We start from the raw sequence: 18,609 nt of genomic DNA, 5'->3' as shown, positions 1-18,609 counted from the left end.
TACTAATAGCGCTCAAGTTTTCTTGCTGTCTTCAACTTTAAGACAGTCAAATGTTAGCATAAACCAGTGAACGGATTGAAGATTTTTTGCCATATATTAATTCCTTGCCACATTACAGATAAATTCTGACATATTTACCTTTCATTTTTGTCCAGAAACTTTTAGGATGTTTTGATAAAGACAAAATAAAGAAATGACACATTTGAGGCATGTTAGAAAAAGTTATATTCAACTGTAAAGTGCAATTTGAAATGACACACACACAACACACACATGCAAGCACGCACGCACACACACACATACACACACAGACACATACACATGCATGTTCACACAGACATACACACTCTTGCTCTCTACCTCTTTCTCTTTTACACACATACACACACGCACATACACACACACACACACAATCGAACACACACAATCACACACACACACACATATGCATGCACGCACACACGCACGCACACACAGACACACACACACATACACACACACACACATGCACGTTCACACAGACATACACACTCTTGCTCTCTACCTCATTCTCTTTTATACACACACACACACGCACACACACACACACACACACACACACACTCACACACACACACACACTGTACCATTGCATAACTCGAAGGAGATGAAATCCGTCCAAGTTCACTTTTTTTCATCATAGTTTTGTGCATTTGACATTCTTTGCAATATCATGCAAAACTATATATTTTCATTTGAAATCCGTCCTATTCATGACTTGAACAGTGCTGGACACTGTTGAAATAGCTTTGTAACAACATGTGTGTTTTGTCTTTAAACCATCTTTTTCTTTTCTAATGCTGTATCATTAAAGCATACATATATTATGCACAATTGTCTATTTTTGAGTGACAGAGAGAGAGAGAGAGAAAGAGTCATTGAAATGCTACACACACTGACACACAGACAGACACGCGCATGCGGACACACACACACACACACACACACACACACGCACGCACGCACGCACACACATGTATACATATGCATACATACAAACATAGTACACACTGTTTATTTGACAATGCTTTTTAGTTCTCTGTGCTGAACTGATTCTAGTGCAGAAATATGTCAGCATTTTTAACATGATAATAAGAAGACTTTCATGGTCTAAATATATTCTCAATGAAGTTGCATAATTGTGTGTGTGTGTGTGTGATTTAAACTTTTGCACTGACTTCCTTAATGCTCTAATAACAGAGATGTTGAAAGATCATGTTAACGCTTGAAGATCAAAAAGTCTGCTGGTATTGGCATGATGCAGAAAGAACATATTTTTCTAAAACGTACACCAGAATGTGTAGACACATTCTGCAGATTATTCAACAAAAGTGTGTAGACACATTCTGCAGATTATTCAACAAAGTACTTGATTTAGTTGACATACCAGAAAAATTGGTAACTAGTATGAACAAAAGAATTTATAAAGGAAACAAAGGTAATTGTGAGTACTACAAATTTATTGCACTGTTCTGTCTTGGCAGATTATTCAGAAGTTTTTCAAGTAATAGACTTGCAGCATTGAAAGTTACAAAAAGATACTGAGTAATCAAACTGGCTTTTGGACTGTTCTATTCTTGACAATGCTTTTTGTGAAAAGCAAAAACTGCATATGATATTTTTTTTAACACAGCAGTAGGAAAAAGTGCTTTTGATAACAACCTTAACTTTTGATTATTTGTAGCAGTACAGCATATGGATAAGATCTATTAGAGAAAACTTAGTTAGATTTTATATATCATTCTGAAACTGTATCAACCTATCAGGACATGTTTGTTTGAAATGGTGATAGCAGATCCAATTTTTTTAGAAGGTTAATAGTTGACCCTGCAGAGGAACAAATCTTGGGTTTGATCTCGGTATCAGGTTTTAATCAATGAAGTAGCTGGGTGTCGATCCTGGATTGATATGAAGGTTGGTGCTTTGCAGAGATCCCGATGAAAATGTCATTGAATGACATCAGTGATTGTTACATACGATAATTTTGATGGGAGTTTATCAGTAAATAAAATAAAAAAATAGTGGGGGTTTGTTGGTTATTTTGGTGGGAGATTTGGCAAATATAGTCGGGACATGCTGAGGGTCACGTGACACATCAGTTCATCAAGAGTTTGGTTCCTTGTTGCCTGCTTCATCCATTCAGTCCCTTCAGCACATACAAAACTCTGCTGCCCGACTTGTCCTCAGAAAGAAAAGATCTGAGCACATCACTCCTCTTTTGCAACATCTCCACTGGCTCCCTGTCTCACACAGAATAAAGTGCAAGATCAGCACTCTATGTTATAAATGTATTCACAAATCAGCCCCTTCCTATCTCTGTGGCTGCCTTTACCTCAACACTCCATTTCGCTCACTATGATCAGCTTCGGATCCACTCTGTTTACGCATACCCAGATTCAAGCTACCGACTGTTGGCCGCCATTCTTTCTCTGTCTCTGGACCTTGCAATTGGAATGAACTTCCTCTTTCGCTTCGTCAAGTCTCCACACTCAGCTCTTTCAAGTCTGGCCTTAAAACCCACCTCTTCCCAAAATAGCCTCCCTTCCCTGCCTCTTCCTTGTCTTCAGTTTCTCGTTTTTGAATTATGCATGCGTATGAACGACCGGTGCGAAAGCGCTTTGATCTTTGATTTGTCTACACACAAGATTCAGCGCTATATAAATACCATTATTATTATTATAATTTTTCTGTGCTCGATTCTATCAGCCATAACAGTGAAAGGTTCACGCAGGATTGCAGCGAAAACAAACTCAAGAATCAAGAAAGGTCCGCACAGAATTTAATTGACCGAGAATTGAACGTTACATCTGTTAATTATTCGATCGGTACCGATGTCGAGCTGTTCGCTGCGGCACATGGATAGAGGATCGATGCCCAGCGCCAGCCTAATAAAACAGGTAAACACACACACACACTCACGCCCGCGCGCGCTAAGGGAGTGCACACATCTGTTCATTGATTAAAGGCCGGCACTGGGCATCGATCCTTGTTCGTTGTGCAGAGAACGTATCGATCTAGGATCGACGCCCAGCTACTTCGTTTTTATGAAGGGCCCCACAGCCCTATATTAAAAGAGCAGGCATCATATGATTTTACACTGTTATCATTACTGTTGTTGTTATTTATTAAATGGCGATTGCAACCCACAAACGCACACAGACCGGTTCATCCTCAGTTTATCATTGGAAAAAAGAGACACACGAGAGCGAAACTTGTCTGTGTATTCAACGAGCCGCTGGTGTTTTCCTTTTATTTGGACGGTTCAACATTGGGGGGTAGGAGTTTGAAAGGTGAAACTGCAACTTCAAGCTACCAGCCATGTCTTTTGGGATTTTTGCACTTTTGACTAGAAAAAAATTGTTGTAGGTTAATGGCATTGTGAACTGTAAAGAATATCTATTTGAGCTAGTATATTATCAGTAGTTTAGTAATATATCAACACCCCTGTATAATAATGGATCATGACGGGACAGACTGTCGCCACTTGTGTGCTGACGTCACGCCTAGAGAGCGCACCGCCAGAGCCGGCTCACGACACGCAAATGAATTTTATTTACGCGTCTAAATAGGTCACCGAACTTTTCGTCTTCACTTTTTGCTATTTTTATTTTGACCAGAATTAATCAGTGTGTTAAATAAGATTTGTATTTTTCAAAAGTTTTTATCTTTATAATTTGTATAATTTCATTTTTGATAAACAGGAAGTCAAGTTGACTTTGTGTCGCGGAAGAATAGTGTGTTGGAAAGTTTACCCGCACTATTTCCCGTCAGACTGTCGCCAGTTTCAATAGCAGAGAAATTCTTATCATCCAGCAGCAGTTGATTTTAATACAAATTGATATATGGATGTAAATTTTCCTGCATATCAACAATACAGATTCATTTGACCATCAGTGTTTGTTACTCCCATTTTTAGAGTAAGACGTCGGGTATTGAAGGTAAGATCTTTTCTGTTTTGATTTGTAAGTATGTTTTACGCCATTTTGACCGAGGAAAGTGAGAGTTCTGATGTCAAACAAAACCACGATTCATCACAAAAATAGTGTAAGAACAGCCAGTGATGTCGATCCGTACGTACGGTATAACATCTTTGACAATATCAAGTATATTGGCAATGCATGTGACTGTAAATAATCTTTGTATTTGATTCGAAGTGTCCGGTTTCCAGGTTCATGAAAATAGTCGAGGTTAGACTGGCCCACTTGTCTTGCTTTCCGTCACCCACACACAGAGCACTCTGTGGTGAACACGTGTGTTGGAGGAAGCTGGATGGGAAGGGAGGGGCTCCTCAGAAGCGCTTAGTATGTTGTCTTGAATCTATCAGTGAATTACCAGACTCGATAGTTACATTTTGGAATCTCAGAGTCGGACTGTAATTATGCTGCACATGAACGTCCGTCTCCGTCACCATGGGTCTGTGTGTGTGTGTGTGTGTGCACAGTGTGTGTCACTGTGTGTGTGTGTGTGTTAAAACGTGTGTGTGTGTCAGAGAGAGAGAGCGAGCGAGCAATCTCCCTCTCTTTTCACCCTTTTTTGCTCACCCATGTATATGTATAGATTTCTCTCTTGTTCTTGTTTTGCTCTTGTTCTTATTCTGCCCTATTTTCTTTACTACATTCACTTTGTTTTGTTTGCTTGTTTGGACTTCTTCCATTTTCTTCTGATTTGCGTGCATGCATGAATATGTTCATTTCATTCCATCATGATGGTGACAATAGTTGTTCAAGTGATCTTGGGTGATGATACTTTGATAGTACCAGTCGTCATTTTAGTATTAATTACAACTGTCGTATGTGGATTTGATGATAACAGTGTGGCTTAAGTGATCCGGTTGTCGATACTGATGACATATTTCTCTTCCCTGCCCCCCCTCCCCCTCTCTCTCTCTGAGTCTCTCTCTTATCCATCTGCCAATCTGTGTGTGTATGTATACGTGTATGTGTGTGTGTGTATGTTTGTGTTCTTTATCATATTCCTTCAGCAGGACTTTTTTTGTTTTGTTTTGTTTTTTCTTCTCTCTTTCTCCCCTTTTCCATTAAACATATGTGTGCTATTGTAACTGAAGTAGATTAGCAAGGACAGATAGGAAGAAAGGGACATGCCTAAAATCTTAATCCTTGAATAAAAAATGTTCTGAGTTCTGAGCTCTTGTCTCTCTTCCCCCCCCACCCCCACACTCTCTCCCTCCCTCTTTTTGAAAAAAAGTTTTTCTGTGTGTGTGTGTGTGTGTGTAAAGCTCACTTTAATTGTATCTCTGTCAGTGTTAAACTCATACAGTGTTTGTCTTTAGGGGATAAGTATCTTGTGAATATTCAATTTGTCTTATGATCTGGTGCACTACTAATCTGGTATCATCATTATGTTTGTTTAGATGTTAGTTGCCAACCAATAGTTCTTATCTTTTTTTTTTTTTCTTGATTGTTTTGGTCGACTCCCCCACCCCCACCCCCCTACACAAACCTCCTGCTCTTCTTTTCTTTCTTTCTCTTATTTTTATTATGAAAAAAAAAAGGTTGGACAGGATTCTTACCTGAGCCATCATGCTATGAAAATGACGATGGCTTTGTTTCTTCTGTTATTATTGATTTAAACTTATTATTGATACTGTGCAAGATGTTTTAAATTCTGGTAAGTTTTTATATCTTGCTTGACACAATATTATTATATGTTATAAGGGCATCAGTGGCTGAATACAGAGGAGTCCTGTCCAAGTGAAGTCACTAGAAAAACACAGATCACTTTAACAGAAGTAAAACTAGTTACTGTTACGTTTTAAATTATATTAGTAAAAGGGATGCAAGATTTCGTTGGCTCTTAGTCTTACTCTTAGTGCTGCAGCCTTGGGTGCTAGTTGGTCTATTATAACCACCCCAAAGCTGACTGTCCTAAAACCCCTCTAGGCCGAGAGAGTGGGGATGAAACTTACTTGGGCAATACTTTCGCCAGTTTAATCAAATTCTAGCCCAAATAGTCCGGACAACAGATGCCTCCTTAGCTGTGGATTGTATATGTAAACATACTGAGGGAGACAAAAGGCAACATGACTTATTGACTGTGTGAATGTTTTCCAGGGGAATGACTTCACCACTGTCCAGCATCTTCTCCTTTACCAGCCCAGCAGTAAAACGTCTGCTAGGCTGGAAGCAGGGAGATGAGGAGGAAAAATGGGCAGAGAAAGCTGTGGACTCTCTGGTCAAGAAGCTGAAAAAGAAGAAGGGAGCTCTCGAAGATCTGGAAAAAGCCCTAAGTTGTCCTGGACAAGTTAGCAAGTGCGTCACCATTCCACGCTCTCTTGATGGTCGTCTGCAGGTGTCCCACCGCAAGGGTCTGCCACATGTCATTTATTGCCGTGTGTGGCGATGGCCAGACCTGCAGTCCCACCATGAACTGAAGCCCCTGGAATGCTGCGAGTATCCATTCTCTGCCAAGCAGAAAGAGGTGTGCATTAACCCGTACCACTATAAGCGGGTTGAAAGTCCTGGTGAGTGTTTTGTGGAAAAGTATTATGTTGAGAAACTGTTGTCAGTGTAGTGTCACAGTACTAATACTGAAGAGTTGGTAATATTTCAGGTCATTTCTTAAAAGTTTAATTACTGACCCAGCCATGTCTTTTTTTCTTATTTCTCTGTTTTATTATTAAAGTCAATGTTTTATTATTGAAGTCAAATGATATTTAAAGAATGTCAACATTGGTGCTGTTAACACTCAGTGTTGTTGATTTGCCTGTTGCAGTGTTACCACCTGTATTGGTTCCACGTTACAGTGAGTTTCCATCAGGTGGCGGCAGCATGCCAGCCTTCCAGTCTGTGCCAGAACCCAACATGCCCCATAACGTAACCTACCCTTTCCAGCAGCAGCACTCTCCAAATCCACCCAGCTCTGGGCCTGGCAGTCCCTTTGGTTTACCTGGTGAGTCTGTGAGACTTGCTCTTTTCTGTTCGTTACTAACTTGGTGAATAACTATGAGCCCTCAGTAGCCTTTCACTAATTATCTGGTATTTTGTGATGTATATGTACAGTTATACCTTTTTTTAAGACTATTTACTTTATGTAGAACTGTGTATGGAAGAGCACTTGATTTCATGACAATATATACATGTACAAAACAGGCTTATTACAAAAGTTTTGTGATAATGACTTCTTAATGCTTTTGTCTTGCACATTCTTATCCAGAAAAACTTTGATACAAATTGAAGATTTTTTGACAGCTTTCTGACGGGAAAAAAGGGATACATACAAAAGTACCTAATCTGTGTGTTGTATGATGTATATCACATACAAACTGTGTTGTATACTGGATAACATGGTGTGTGTAGCGGACACCCCGCCACCAGCCTACCAGGCGCAGGAGGACAACCAGCCCAACTCCATGGGGATGAGCCAGAACAACAATGCAATGGCACCTCCACCCCACCACCCCGCACCCGACAGTGGGCCCCAGCCCATGGATACGTCCACAATGCCCCCCATCCCAATTCCAAAACATGTGGCCAATCGTGGCATCGGTCAGTCACTATTTCAATGTTCTGTTGCTGGTTAATATCCTTTTCTTTTGGTGCACCTAACAATGGAATTCACTACCCTGACACCTCTGTTACACCTAAATACACACATTCAAGAGAGCACTCAAAACATATCTTTTCAAACTGTACTTTTCTCACTGAAAATTTTCCATCTGCTTATGTTTGCTGTAATTTTTGTTGCTGGATTTGCTCTTTGTGTTGATCTGTGATGATTTTGGTGTGTTTTTCATGATACCTGGTTCTCTAGTGTATATTTTTCCCTGGTTGTCAATTGTTGATGGACGCTGAATACCAGTGTTGATGGGCGTTCGGGTCAATGTCGACAGGTACAGGTATCAAATGTTGATGCACACTTGGGTCATTGTTGATGTTCACTGGGGCCAGTGTTGATGTATACAGGTGTTGAGTGTTGATTAACATTGATTTAAGTGTTGATGCACGTTGCGGTCAATGTTGGTACATACAGGTGCCAAGCGCCAATGCACACTGTGGTCAGTGTTGGATACTGGGGCTGATGTTGTCATACAGGTGTCAAGTGTTGATGCACACTGAATATGATCTTAACCTTTGCTGGCTGTCACTTTTGACTACACACGGAAGCTCATGTGGGTCGTCCACGACCCATACTGCTGTCGCTTTTGACGACACACGGAAGCTCATGTGGGTCGTCTACCATACCTTTTAGAGACAAAAACCTGTATATTCCTCCAAAGCTTGTGTGAGTCGTGCACGACCCATACTTTGTAAAGAGACAAAAACCTGTATATTCCTCCAAAGCTTATAACAAAATATAGAAAAGGAAAACATATTGTAACAACTGATTACACACACATGCGCTCGCACATGCACACACAGACTCACACAAACACATACACTCAGAAGAAACACATGCTCACGCATTCACACACACGCACATATACACACACACACTCACACACACAACTGATCACACACGCAAACGCATAACACCACATGCACATACATACAAACCCTACTTATGCACACAGAGATAGAGAGAGAGACTGAGACAGAGAGAGAGAGAGAGATGACTTATAGCATCCTATACATGCACAATTAAAGATATTCAGTCACACAGGTACATGCTGTTAGAGAAAGGGATGGAGGGGGGTTATAGCTGAAGACCGGCGATAGGGGTGTGGGGGGTGTAGTGGGAGAGTCGTAGGGTAGTGAGGCTTTTGAAAGTAAAACTTCTTTATTTTCCTTCACTAATTGCAAATTAAACCTTCTGAAATGACTATTAAAAAGGTATGGGTCGTGCCATGACCCACATGAGCTTTCGAGGGGTGACCACGTTTTTTCCTCTTTAAAAATCATGGGTCATACACGACCCACACAAGTGTGTGTGTGAGTTAAAATGCCACCTTTAGTTACTCATTAACTAATTAATGAATTTTTTTTTCACTTTTTGGCAAAACTTGGCCTTTTAGGTGAAGGAAGCATTTCTGAAATTTCGTAGAAAAATATCAAGAATTGGTCGAGATATTTGCGTTTTTGTACCCTTCTGGGTCATGTATGACCCACGATAGCCAGCGAAGGTTAAGTGTTGATGGACACTGGGGTCAGTTTTGATGCGCACAGATGTCAAGTGTTGATGCATACTGATTTAAGCGTTGGCGTACATTGGGGTCAGAGTTGATGAACACGAGTCTCAGTGTTAGTGCACATTGAGGCCAGTGTTGATGCAAACTTATGTCACACTGGATTCGGTGTTGATGTTGACTGGTTTGATTTGCAGTGGATCTCCAGCCAGTAACCTATCAAGAGCCGCAGTACTGGTGCTCCATTGTCTACTATGAACTGAACAATCGTGTGGGGGAGGCCTTCCATGCTTCCCACAATTCCATAGTCACAGATGGGTTCTGCGACCCTTCCAACAATGCTGACAGATTCTGCCTGGGTCTGCTGTCTAATGTCAACCGCAACTCCACCATCGAAAATACCCGTCGACATATTGGAAAAGGTCAGACACCTGGCAATTTCTAAAGATGGAACTTAGTGTTGTCAGCAATTGTGAGATAAGTAGAGATTTCATTTTACAAAAACTGAAGTGGCTTGTAAGTGTTTTTTACATCCATTTGTAAACTTCAGGGAGGGGGTGATTCACTGCTTGTCTTAACACTCTGGAAGTTTAATATTTGCTTTTCCTTTTAACAGTAAAGTTCAATTTTAATTTCAGATCTGACAAGCCAGTACACAGTTTAGGAAAACTTTATTCTCCTGACAGCATTAAATAACAGTGGAAAGTCATTATAGCAATTGTTTTAACAAGTTTTGTTTTGGAGTCATATACTGTGTCTAACTGATGCAAGTTGCTGCTAGTAATTTTGCTCTGTTGGCAATTTTTTATGGGTAACTCAGAACTTGGACAGACCCCAGGCCTACTTCTGGCTTGGCCAATCAGAGCAATTTGCTCTTTTCATTTCTAACATTCGTTCTTTTGCCAACAGCTTTCCTTTCTTCTCTCCTTCCTTCTCTCCCTGTCTCAGCTTGGGACCCAAGTTATGGCATAGAGCTTCAAGAATATGTGCTATAGCAAGAAGACTTAATACATAAATAAATTGTGGGTCAGAGCCATGCTAGTCTTGTTCATCATGTCTTGTGTATCATGTTCTCCTGTCTTGCTCTGCCACTATAGAGAGGCAGACAGGGTACAACTACCAGGCCAATCAGTTCTCAACTGACCTACCATATCATGGCCCCTTCTAGGCCCCATTAGCAATTTCCTGATTGCACTGAAATCCCAGTGTGCATGATTAATACCAGATCTTGTCTCAGCAGAACACAGATGTAGTTAGTCGTTGAATTCATCTTTAACTTTTCTCCACATAGGCAGGTAGTAGTTTGCACAGGACAGGAATCAGACCCCTGCTGGAGTCTGCACTAGTGGGTCATGGTAAGTATGTTATTTAAACGTAATTTTAAGAAGAAAATTTCCTTTTAAGTACATCTCTTTCTCCATATGCCCGTATTTCTTTTGTACCTATTTTTTTGTGTGTGTGCTCATGTATGTGAGCAGGTATGCACTAAGTAGACCACATCCTGATGAATACCCTTTCTTACAAAAACTTCTTTTAATTACATATACTTAACCGTGACCCACAAGTGCAGACTCTGGCAGGGATCGAGGACATTTTCAAGATTGTCATTTATGTTTGTCTGTGTGCAGGTGTACACCTGTACTATGTGGGTGGGGAGGTGTTTGCTGAGTGTCTCAGTGACAGCAGCATCTTTGTCCAGAGTCGTAATTGCAACTACCATCATGGCTTCCACCCAACAACAGTGTGCAAAATTCCCCCTGGTTGCTCCTTGAAGATCTTCAACAACCAGGAGTTTGCTGCCCTGCTGAGCCAGTCAGTCAACCATGGCTTTGAAGCGGTGTACGACCTGACCAAAATGTGCACCATTCGAATGAGTTTTGTGAAGGGCTGGGGGGCAGAGTACCATCGACAGGATGTGACCAGCACTCCTTGCTGGATCGAGATCCACCTCAATGGCCCCCTGCAGTGGTTGGACAAAGTGCTCACTCAGATGGGTTCCCCACACAACCCCATCTCCTCTGTCTCTTGATGGTGACAGGCACACACAGCGAACCTGCCTTGTCATGGCCTCTTCAGGCCTGTGTGTGTATGTGTTGGCCTGCTCCTTCAGCATCAGGCCCCCCAGCTATCAGACTTAATGCCGTTGTCACGGGCACAACGCAAGACCAGATACTGTACTAGACACAATGACAATGATACACTGGACTCATCACAGACACTAAGCTAGCAGGCACAATCAGTGAATCACAATGCTACACTGAACTCTTACGTACTATGCTTGACAGGCACAATCACAATATTACATTGGAACCACAGGTACTAAGCTAGACAGACAAAATAACAATACAACACTGGACTCATTACAGGCACAGTGCTACACAGGTCTCACACTGGCACAATGCCATCTGGACTCATCACAGACACAATGCTAGACACGCACGTTTTGAATCACAGTGCTACGCTGAACTCATCACAGGCACAGTACTAGGCAGACACATACTGCTACACTGGACTCATAACAGGCAGCTAGAGTGACACAATCACAGTGCTGCACTGGACTCATCACAGGCACTATACTACACTGGATACACACAGACATGCTAAACATGATATGCTTGACTGAACTTTCTGTGCAGCATGATCAGGTGATGTGAGTCGGACTCCACAATCTTTATCACTTGAAGACAAGATTAGACTACCACCACCACCATCATATAACAATATGGTGTCATGTCACAATGTTCTGTCATAATGTCACAGTGTGCTGTCATATATTCTGTCATGATATTGTGGTATGCTGACTTAATGTGACATAATATGGCAGACAGGGCAGTGCTGCTGCCCAGATAACATAATATTGCAGACAGAACTGCTGGGTGTGGTGTCACCATTTGTCGCGCATGGTGTCCTAATGTAATACTGTCAGGCAAGACAGTCTGCTGACATGTGACGCAACAGTGTGAAATGAGCAGCATTCAGTAGTGTTGGCTAATGTGTGGATTTAATTCATTGCTGTCCCTGTCCATCTCTACTACACTGTTCTTCATATCTGTCCATGCTTATTTCACAGTTCCTCAGTCTTGTCTGTCCATCCTAATTACACAAGACTTCAGTCCTGTCTGTTCAAAGCTTCTACACAATACTTCACACTTTATCATACTCATCAGTCCGCTCACCATGGTCAGTGACAGAGGCAGGTTTGGTACTTACTAGATCTTAAACGGATCAGTCATATTGGGTGTGCAATGCTATCAGTTAAACCAACACTGTGTGCAGGCATGTTATGAACCATGTCAATGAGCCCAGCCTGGATTTGTTTATTGCATTTATAAAGCAAACTGTGAGGCTTCTTTGGTTCATAGTCTGGCATTTAGAAATGGAAAGATCTTTGAGGTCCATGGTTGTTTGGAGAGAGGGGGGGTGCAGCACTGAAAATTTGTATCAGTTGATAATGCCATAAAATGATAAATTTCACTTTCGTGATGTCTGACAAGTATCCCCACACCTTGCCAGTGAATGTTGTGTGTGTCTTCCAGTTTGTTCATGGGTGTGGTTCATTGATTTGATTGGGTCTTGAGAGATGTGTAAATCGGCTGGTTAGTTGAACACAGGTCTTGTGTATTTGATGGGGGGAAATTGACCAGGGGTTTCATTAACCGCTTCAGTGCTCTGAAGACTGGGGTTGCATGAGCTTTATCTCTCTTACTTGGCAGGTGCAGGTGGATACTAGACATTGTGCTTTAAATGGAGAAACTCCAATTTTTGGAGAATACAGCACGATGGGTTGCACATATTTCTGTCCTCTTTTTCACCACCGCTACCCTCCACTCGCGTCCTCCTCCCACTCCTGTTATTGAAATAGAAGCATACTGATTGACATGGGCTGCCTTACTCACAGATGTACATCATCAGTGCACATATCAGTTTGTATGCTTTTAGGGAAATGGCAGGTTCAGTTTAATACAGTTATTAGTGTTTGGTTGATCAGATGAGGAGCATCATTCATTTTTTATCAGATGAGATGTAATTTTGGAAATAAGCTGCAGACCACTTACTGGGAAACCTGTGCTGGCTGTAGAAACCTCAAAGATGATGCTCTTTGAGTAGTCTTGCTGTAGTGACATCTGATGACAAATCTGTTCTCCTTATTGTTCTTTCTCTTGTCTATACTACATTGAATACTGAAACTTCAGTCTGTGTGTTTTGTTTTTTTGTTTTTTTCCCTAATTGTCACATTGTGCCACATGCTTGCTCATTGAAGGATTGTATTTATGCTGATATTCTGTGAAGAAGATGGGGGTTGTTTCTGAGGGGCTGGGCAGAAAGAAGGGTGGGTAATGTGGGACAGGAGCATTCCTGTTCTCAGATGGCTGTGTACAGAATTTACCTGCTGACAATCCTCTGCATATTTTTTTTATATTGACTGGACTGGATGTTCTCTTAAAAATATTTCTTTATGTACTAGAAAGTCTTTTTATCTGCTGGAATGTGTTTTCCTAAGAAAACACATGGTACTTCTTAAGAATTTAATAGAAAGTCCTTTGATTTTTTTTTAAAATACTTATTTCATGTTGTGAAATGTAGTGAGAGAAAGAAATCTGAAGTGTCAACATTTTACATGATGTGGTATAGGATTTTAATCAATAGTCTTCCTTTTTTTTTTTTTTTTTTTTTTTTGGTTTTGTTTTAACTTACCACTTACCCCCCTCCCCTATACAAACACCCTTTTTGTCTTCCCCTTTGTCTGTTATTGTTATATCACCTCTCCTTTTTATATTATGATACAGCCTCTCCTTTTTATGAATACAACCTCTCCTTTGTACATCATAATATAGCGATAACGATCAAAAGGAAAATCACGGTTGGATTGTATGCCTGTGGACACAATTACTACCTGTCAGTGTCAAACTTGAAAGATGGATTACCTGTCTACTGCCTCTCTGATAGAGTTGTGTAATTGATCCAGTATGTCTATGACTATCAGTATCCTGAAAAGAGTATCACACATCTCCATTCTGTCTGATAAGAGTGGTGTAATTGATTAACTTGCTTATACATATCTGTATCCAGCATCCTCAAAGATGGATCACCTGTCTACATCTTGTCTGATAATGATGTAATTTATCAACATGCCAAAATCTGTATCTGGATCTTAATTCTGTCTGATACTGTTGTAATTGATCCAACTTCCCTATGTCTACATCTAAAATGATATCCTGAAAAATGTTGACATCTCATCTGCCTCCTATATATCTGTATGTGTAAGGATAAAACTTCAGAAGGCTGTTCAGCCATTCACTATGCAGACATATGTGTGCCTTGCACACTGTGAAGGAAGTGGAGCGCACACACAAATAGCTCAATCAGAGGCCCAGGAAAGAAACTCTCATCACTGCAGCTGACCGTGTACAGTAGGTTTTGAGCTGTCGAGGGAACCAGTCATTGAAAAATGGTGCTGGACTCGATCTGATGTTTGGTCTTATGCATTTTGACTCTGAACAATGGGTATGTAAAGTATGAAAATTTGTTTTCTGAAAGGACTTGAAATGCTATTATTCCAGAACAGAATGCAGTAAAAATATCTGGAAAATAACAGGGGTGGGAGGATTTGGTTTGGTTTTTTTTTGTTACAACTGGATACAGCAGAAAATTTATAGCAAAAGTATGATATGGTAGATTTGAAATGATTGTTTTCTGTGCTCTAGCTGGGGCTTATTGAGGATACCAGAACAGGGGGTAGAGGGAGGGGGGGGGATCTGTGAAGTAAGTGGTTAAGTCCTGTGCAGGTTCTTGCATTCATTGAGGAAACAGGGATGGGAACCACACAGGGCTTGAATCTGTACATAATGGTGGTAACTGGCATGGATGTACTTGTCCATAGATATTAGCAAAGACTCAGGATATTTAAGGCCAGAAACTGCTGACATTTGACATTGCTGATAAGTCATATGATTCAGTTTGTGGGCTGGTAGTGAAATTGATCTGGTGTAATGATAAGCCTTTGTACACTCAGTTTGGTACTGGTGGCAAAAGTGACAAAAGTGAAAACACTCTTTCATAGCTTGACATTTACATTGGTGAAAACAACCTTTTGTAGATTGATTTTGTTTGTTTGTGGTGAAATATAACTTTGGTGGAGCTAACAAATATCATTTGAATCACTCTGTGTTGGTGACTTGATCTGCTGATACTGATGATCATGACAGCCTTCAGGTGATTGATCCACATGGTGGATTCATGGCTAACTCTGATGATGATAGTGATAAAGTAACTCGAATTGGTGATAAAGATAGCAGTAGAGCTGATGATAGTCATGACATCAGTGATTGGGTTTTGTTGACTAAATGATTGTTGTCAGTTGGGTGACTGTGTTGGTGACTTAATGATGTACTGATGATTGTGACATAATCTGCTGAATGTATTGTTGGCTTTCTCTGCTGACTTAGTGTTACTGTTGTTCACATAATCTGCTGATGGTGTTTCTGTGGTGGTAATGCTGCTGTTCTGGAGCTGTGTTCTTTGTTCACAGGCTTGATAATAGGCCTTGGGTCATTTTCCATGACAGTAACTTGTAAGCCGTTCATCATTTTCCATGATTGTATGCCATAGGTCAGCATCCAATACAGTAGTTGTTGGGTCATTATCAGTGACAGCTGCCTCAGAGATGACAGCAGGCCTTTGGTCATTATCAGTGACAGTTTTCTTTGAGATGACTAGGCATTGAGTCATTAGCTTCGACAGTTTTCTCAGAGATGACAGTTAGCCTTGGGTCATTATCAACGACAGTTGTCTCAGAGATGACAGTTCGCCTTGGTTATTATCAACAACAGTTGTCTCAGAGATGACAGTTAGCCTTGGGTCATCATCAACGACTGTTGTCTCAGAGATGATAGTAGGCCTCTGGTCATCATCAGCAACTGTCTCAGAGAATGAGAGATGACATTAGACCTTGAGTCATTATCCATGACAGCTGTATCAAAGATGACAGTAGGCCTTTGGGTCATTATCAGTGACAGCTGTCTCGGAAATGACAGTAGGCCTTGGGTCATATATCAGGGACAGGTGTCTCAGAGATTTTGTGCCAGGAATGGGCAGTGTTGAAGGTTCTTCTGTGTGAAAGAGTAAAAGTTGTTTGTTTTTATGTCCCCCTCATCCATTCATCCATGTTGTTTATATAATTTCTGTAGGACATCGCTGCTTGCCCACCTTGTTCCAGTCTTTCCCAGTATTTTCTCCATCCTGTCCCTTGTGTTATCAACAAACTGTTGTCCTGTCCTGCCCCAGTGTTTCACTGACACTTGCCATTAAACCTGTGTCAACTGATCTGAGGCTCTCAGATGGCACAAAGGCTTCACAAATGATCACACTCACTGGACACTGGCAGTGCCAGCAGATGTGCTGTTGACTGTCACAAGAGATTTTCAATACTAACAGCTGTGCTGTTAGCCTGCTTTCAAAGTGACATCAGTTTTGATCCCTCTCCACTTCCATGCTTCATGCTTGGGATGAGTTGTGTCAAAACTTTCAGTTTTTGCAGGTTCAGGTTGGGGCTGTCATTGGAAGAATGTGGTAGCAGTCTCCATCCACTCTGGAGGGGGTCACTCACTCGATCTGTCTTCATGACTAAACAGTTGTTTTCAGTAGGTGGCTTAGTTTGTGATGTCCTGCAATCATTGGTTGTCATGGGATATCTTCAGTGCCAACAACTGCACTGTTATCTGTCACAAGACATCTTCAGTGCAAGACTCCTGTCTGTGTGTATATACATACTGTATATTGTACAGAATGATGGCTCATTGGTTACTGTTTGCTTGTTGTTTCTCGCCAATGCATTTCAGATTGTTAGTTATCATGTACTAATAGCATAGTTTATTATTTGTTTTGTTTTTTTCACAGTATCCAAATTGCTGCATGTCTGAGTTATGATCTTTTGAGCCAGGAGAAGACTTTAACAATAAGAACTGAAAAAAAGGAGGCTATCAGCATTAAGGGTGGGTAGTCCAGGGGTACACATTGATAACAGGTGATTAAGATTCAATGAAGGTGAACAGTGTTAAGGATAAGTGGTCCAAGAATATGCATAGAATAAACAGTGTGTGCAATATTGAGTGTAGTTGGTCATGTTTTGAATAAAAGGAGGTAGAGTAAGCTTTTTAAAGTCCAACAGACGATGTGAGTTTGCTGCTGTGAAAATGAACAGATATGATCAGCAGTAATAGAAGCTTTGTAGTGCTTTTGTAGCCTTGCAGTTATAAGTGATTTGGACAATAGGAAAAGAATGCTAGGTATTAGTACTGTGTGGTCCAATGCAATTATCAGTCGCAAATGATACAAAATGCTATCACACTGTGGTCACTGTTCTATCAGACTGTCATCCATTGACTGTCACTATGTCACTGACTCTTTCATGGACTGTCATGATTGTCACACTGTGGTTGACTGTACTGCAGAATGTGTCACAGTCATCAAGCTGCACTGCTGTCTGTCAGTGACACTGTCATTGCACACTGTCATGGACTGTGGCTGTCATTATCAGACTCAGGTAGACTGTACCAGCTGACAGTCCCCAGCAGATCCTTCCATTCTTCGCTACAGAGGAGAGGTTGTCACAGCCTCCTCAGTCCCTGCTGAGTACTTTCCACATTTAATCAGTGGATGTGTCAACCCAACACTGTTCTGCATAAAATCAAGAATCATTGTTCTCATACCTCCATCCCTTCTCTTTAAGAATTAAAAAAACAAACATATCTGTCTATCGCTGGTGCCTCCACACAGTCACAACACCAGAAAATTGAAAGTGAAGTGTTTGTTTTTGTGCTTATCTGTTTGTGAGGTGTAATTATAACTGTTTATCTGTTGAATGCTGTTCAGATGAAATGTACTCAGTCACACATGTTTGAATGAAATGTACAGTCAGGTATGCTTGAATGAAATGTACTCAGTTTTGTATGTTTGAATGAAATGTACAGTCATGTATGTTGAAATGAACTGAACACATTCATGTATGTTCATATTGTGGTTCAAATCAGAGTATCTTCCCCACCGACTCCACTCTTGTCTTTACTTTCTCCCATTTTCACCCATCACCACCACCACCACCAAAACATAAAAAAGGTCTTTTTTCTTTTTTTTCATATACATTGTCAGGTGTATTGAGTAATAAAACACTAGAATAATAATTTTGTTCCAGAGAGATTTGTTCTGTGTGTGAAAATCAGTATTGTATGTGCATGTGTGTATGACTCCAAACACTGCACCATTGCTTTACTGCAGATGCAACTTTTGTAAAAGTGCATTCCTGAAGCAGACAAGTACAGTTTATGCACTTGCTTCATATTATGTGTCCTAAGTTAGTAAAGAGAACTTAAGAGAGAGGAATCAAACAGCATGGCACCCCCACACAGTGCAAGCTGTCGGTGCTGCACAGTAACATGCTGAAAACAAAATAATACAAGAAAAAGATAAGACAAAGACCCAAACTACTCATT

At 40.8% G+C, this 18,609-nt stretch overlaps 2 protein-coding genes across 3 annotated transcripts in view; both read left to right on the top strand.

Moving 5' to 3' along the window:
- LOC143298894 (kinesin-like protein KIF3A) overlaps nt 1-866 on the top strand; it is a 28,085-nt gene extending 27,219 nt beyond the window's left edge. For both annotated transcript variants that reach the window (XM_076611913.1, XM_076611914.1), the window contains exon 24: nt 1-866. This exon is cut by the window's left edge and continues 979 nt beyond it. The gene's annotated coding sequence lies outside the window, so the exon portion shown is untranslated.
- Nucleotides 867-3,817: 2,951 nt separating this feature from the next.
- On the top strand, nt 3,818-18,293 carry LOC143299217 (mothers against decapentaplegic homolog 9-like). Its single transcript, XM_076612411.1, has 6 exons — nt 3,818-3,977; nt 6,111-6,520; nt 6,772-6,948; nt 7,356-7,544; nt 9,319-9,543; nt 10,750-18,293. The coding sequence occupies exons 2-6, from the start codon at nt 6,115-6,117 to the stop codon at nt 11,148-11,150; spliced, it is 1,398 nt and encodes a 465-aa protein (XP_076468526.1). The 5' UTR covers nt 3,818-3,977; nt 6,111-6,114; the 3' UTR covers nt 11,151-18,293.
- Nucleotides 18,294-18,609: the final 316 nt, after the last annotated feature.

This window comes from Babylonia areolata, chromosome 24 (genome assembly GCF_041734735.1).
Source record: "Babylonia areolata isolate BAREFJ2019XMU chromosome 24, ASM4173473v1, whole genome shotgun sequence".
Classification (NCBI taxonomy): Eukaryota; Metazoa; Mollusca; class Gastropoda; order Neogastropoda; family Buccinidae; genus Babylonia; species Babylonia areolata.
Note: the sequence above shows the minus strand (reverse complement) of the source record. Positions and strands in the feature narration are given on the sequence as shown.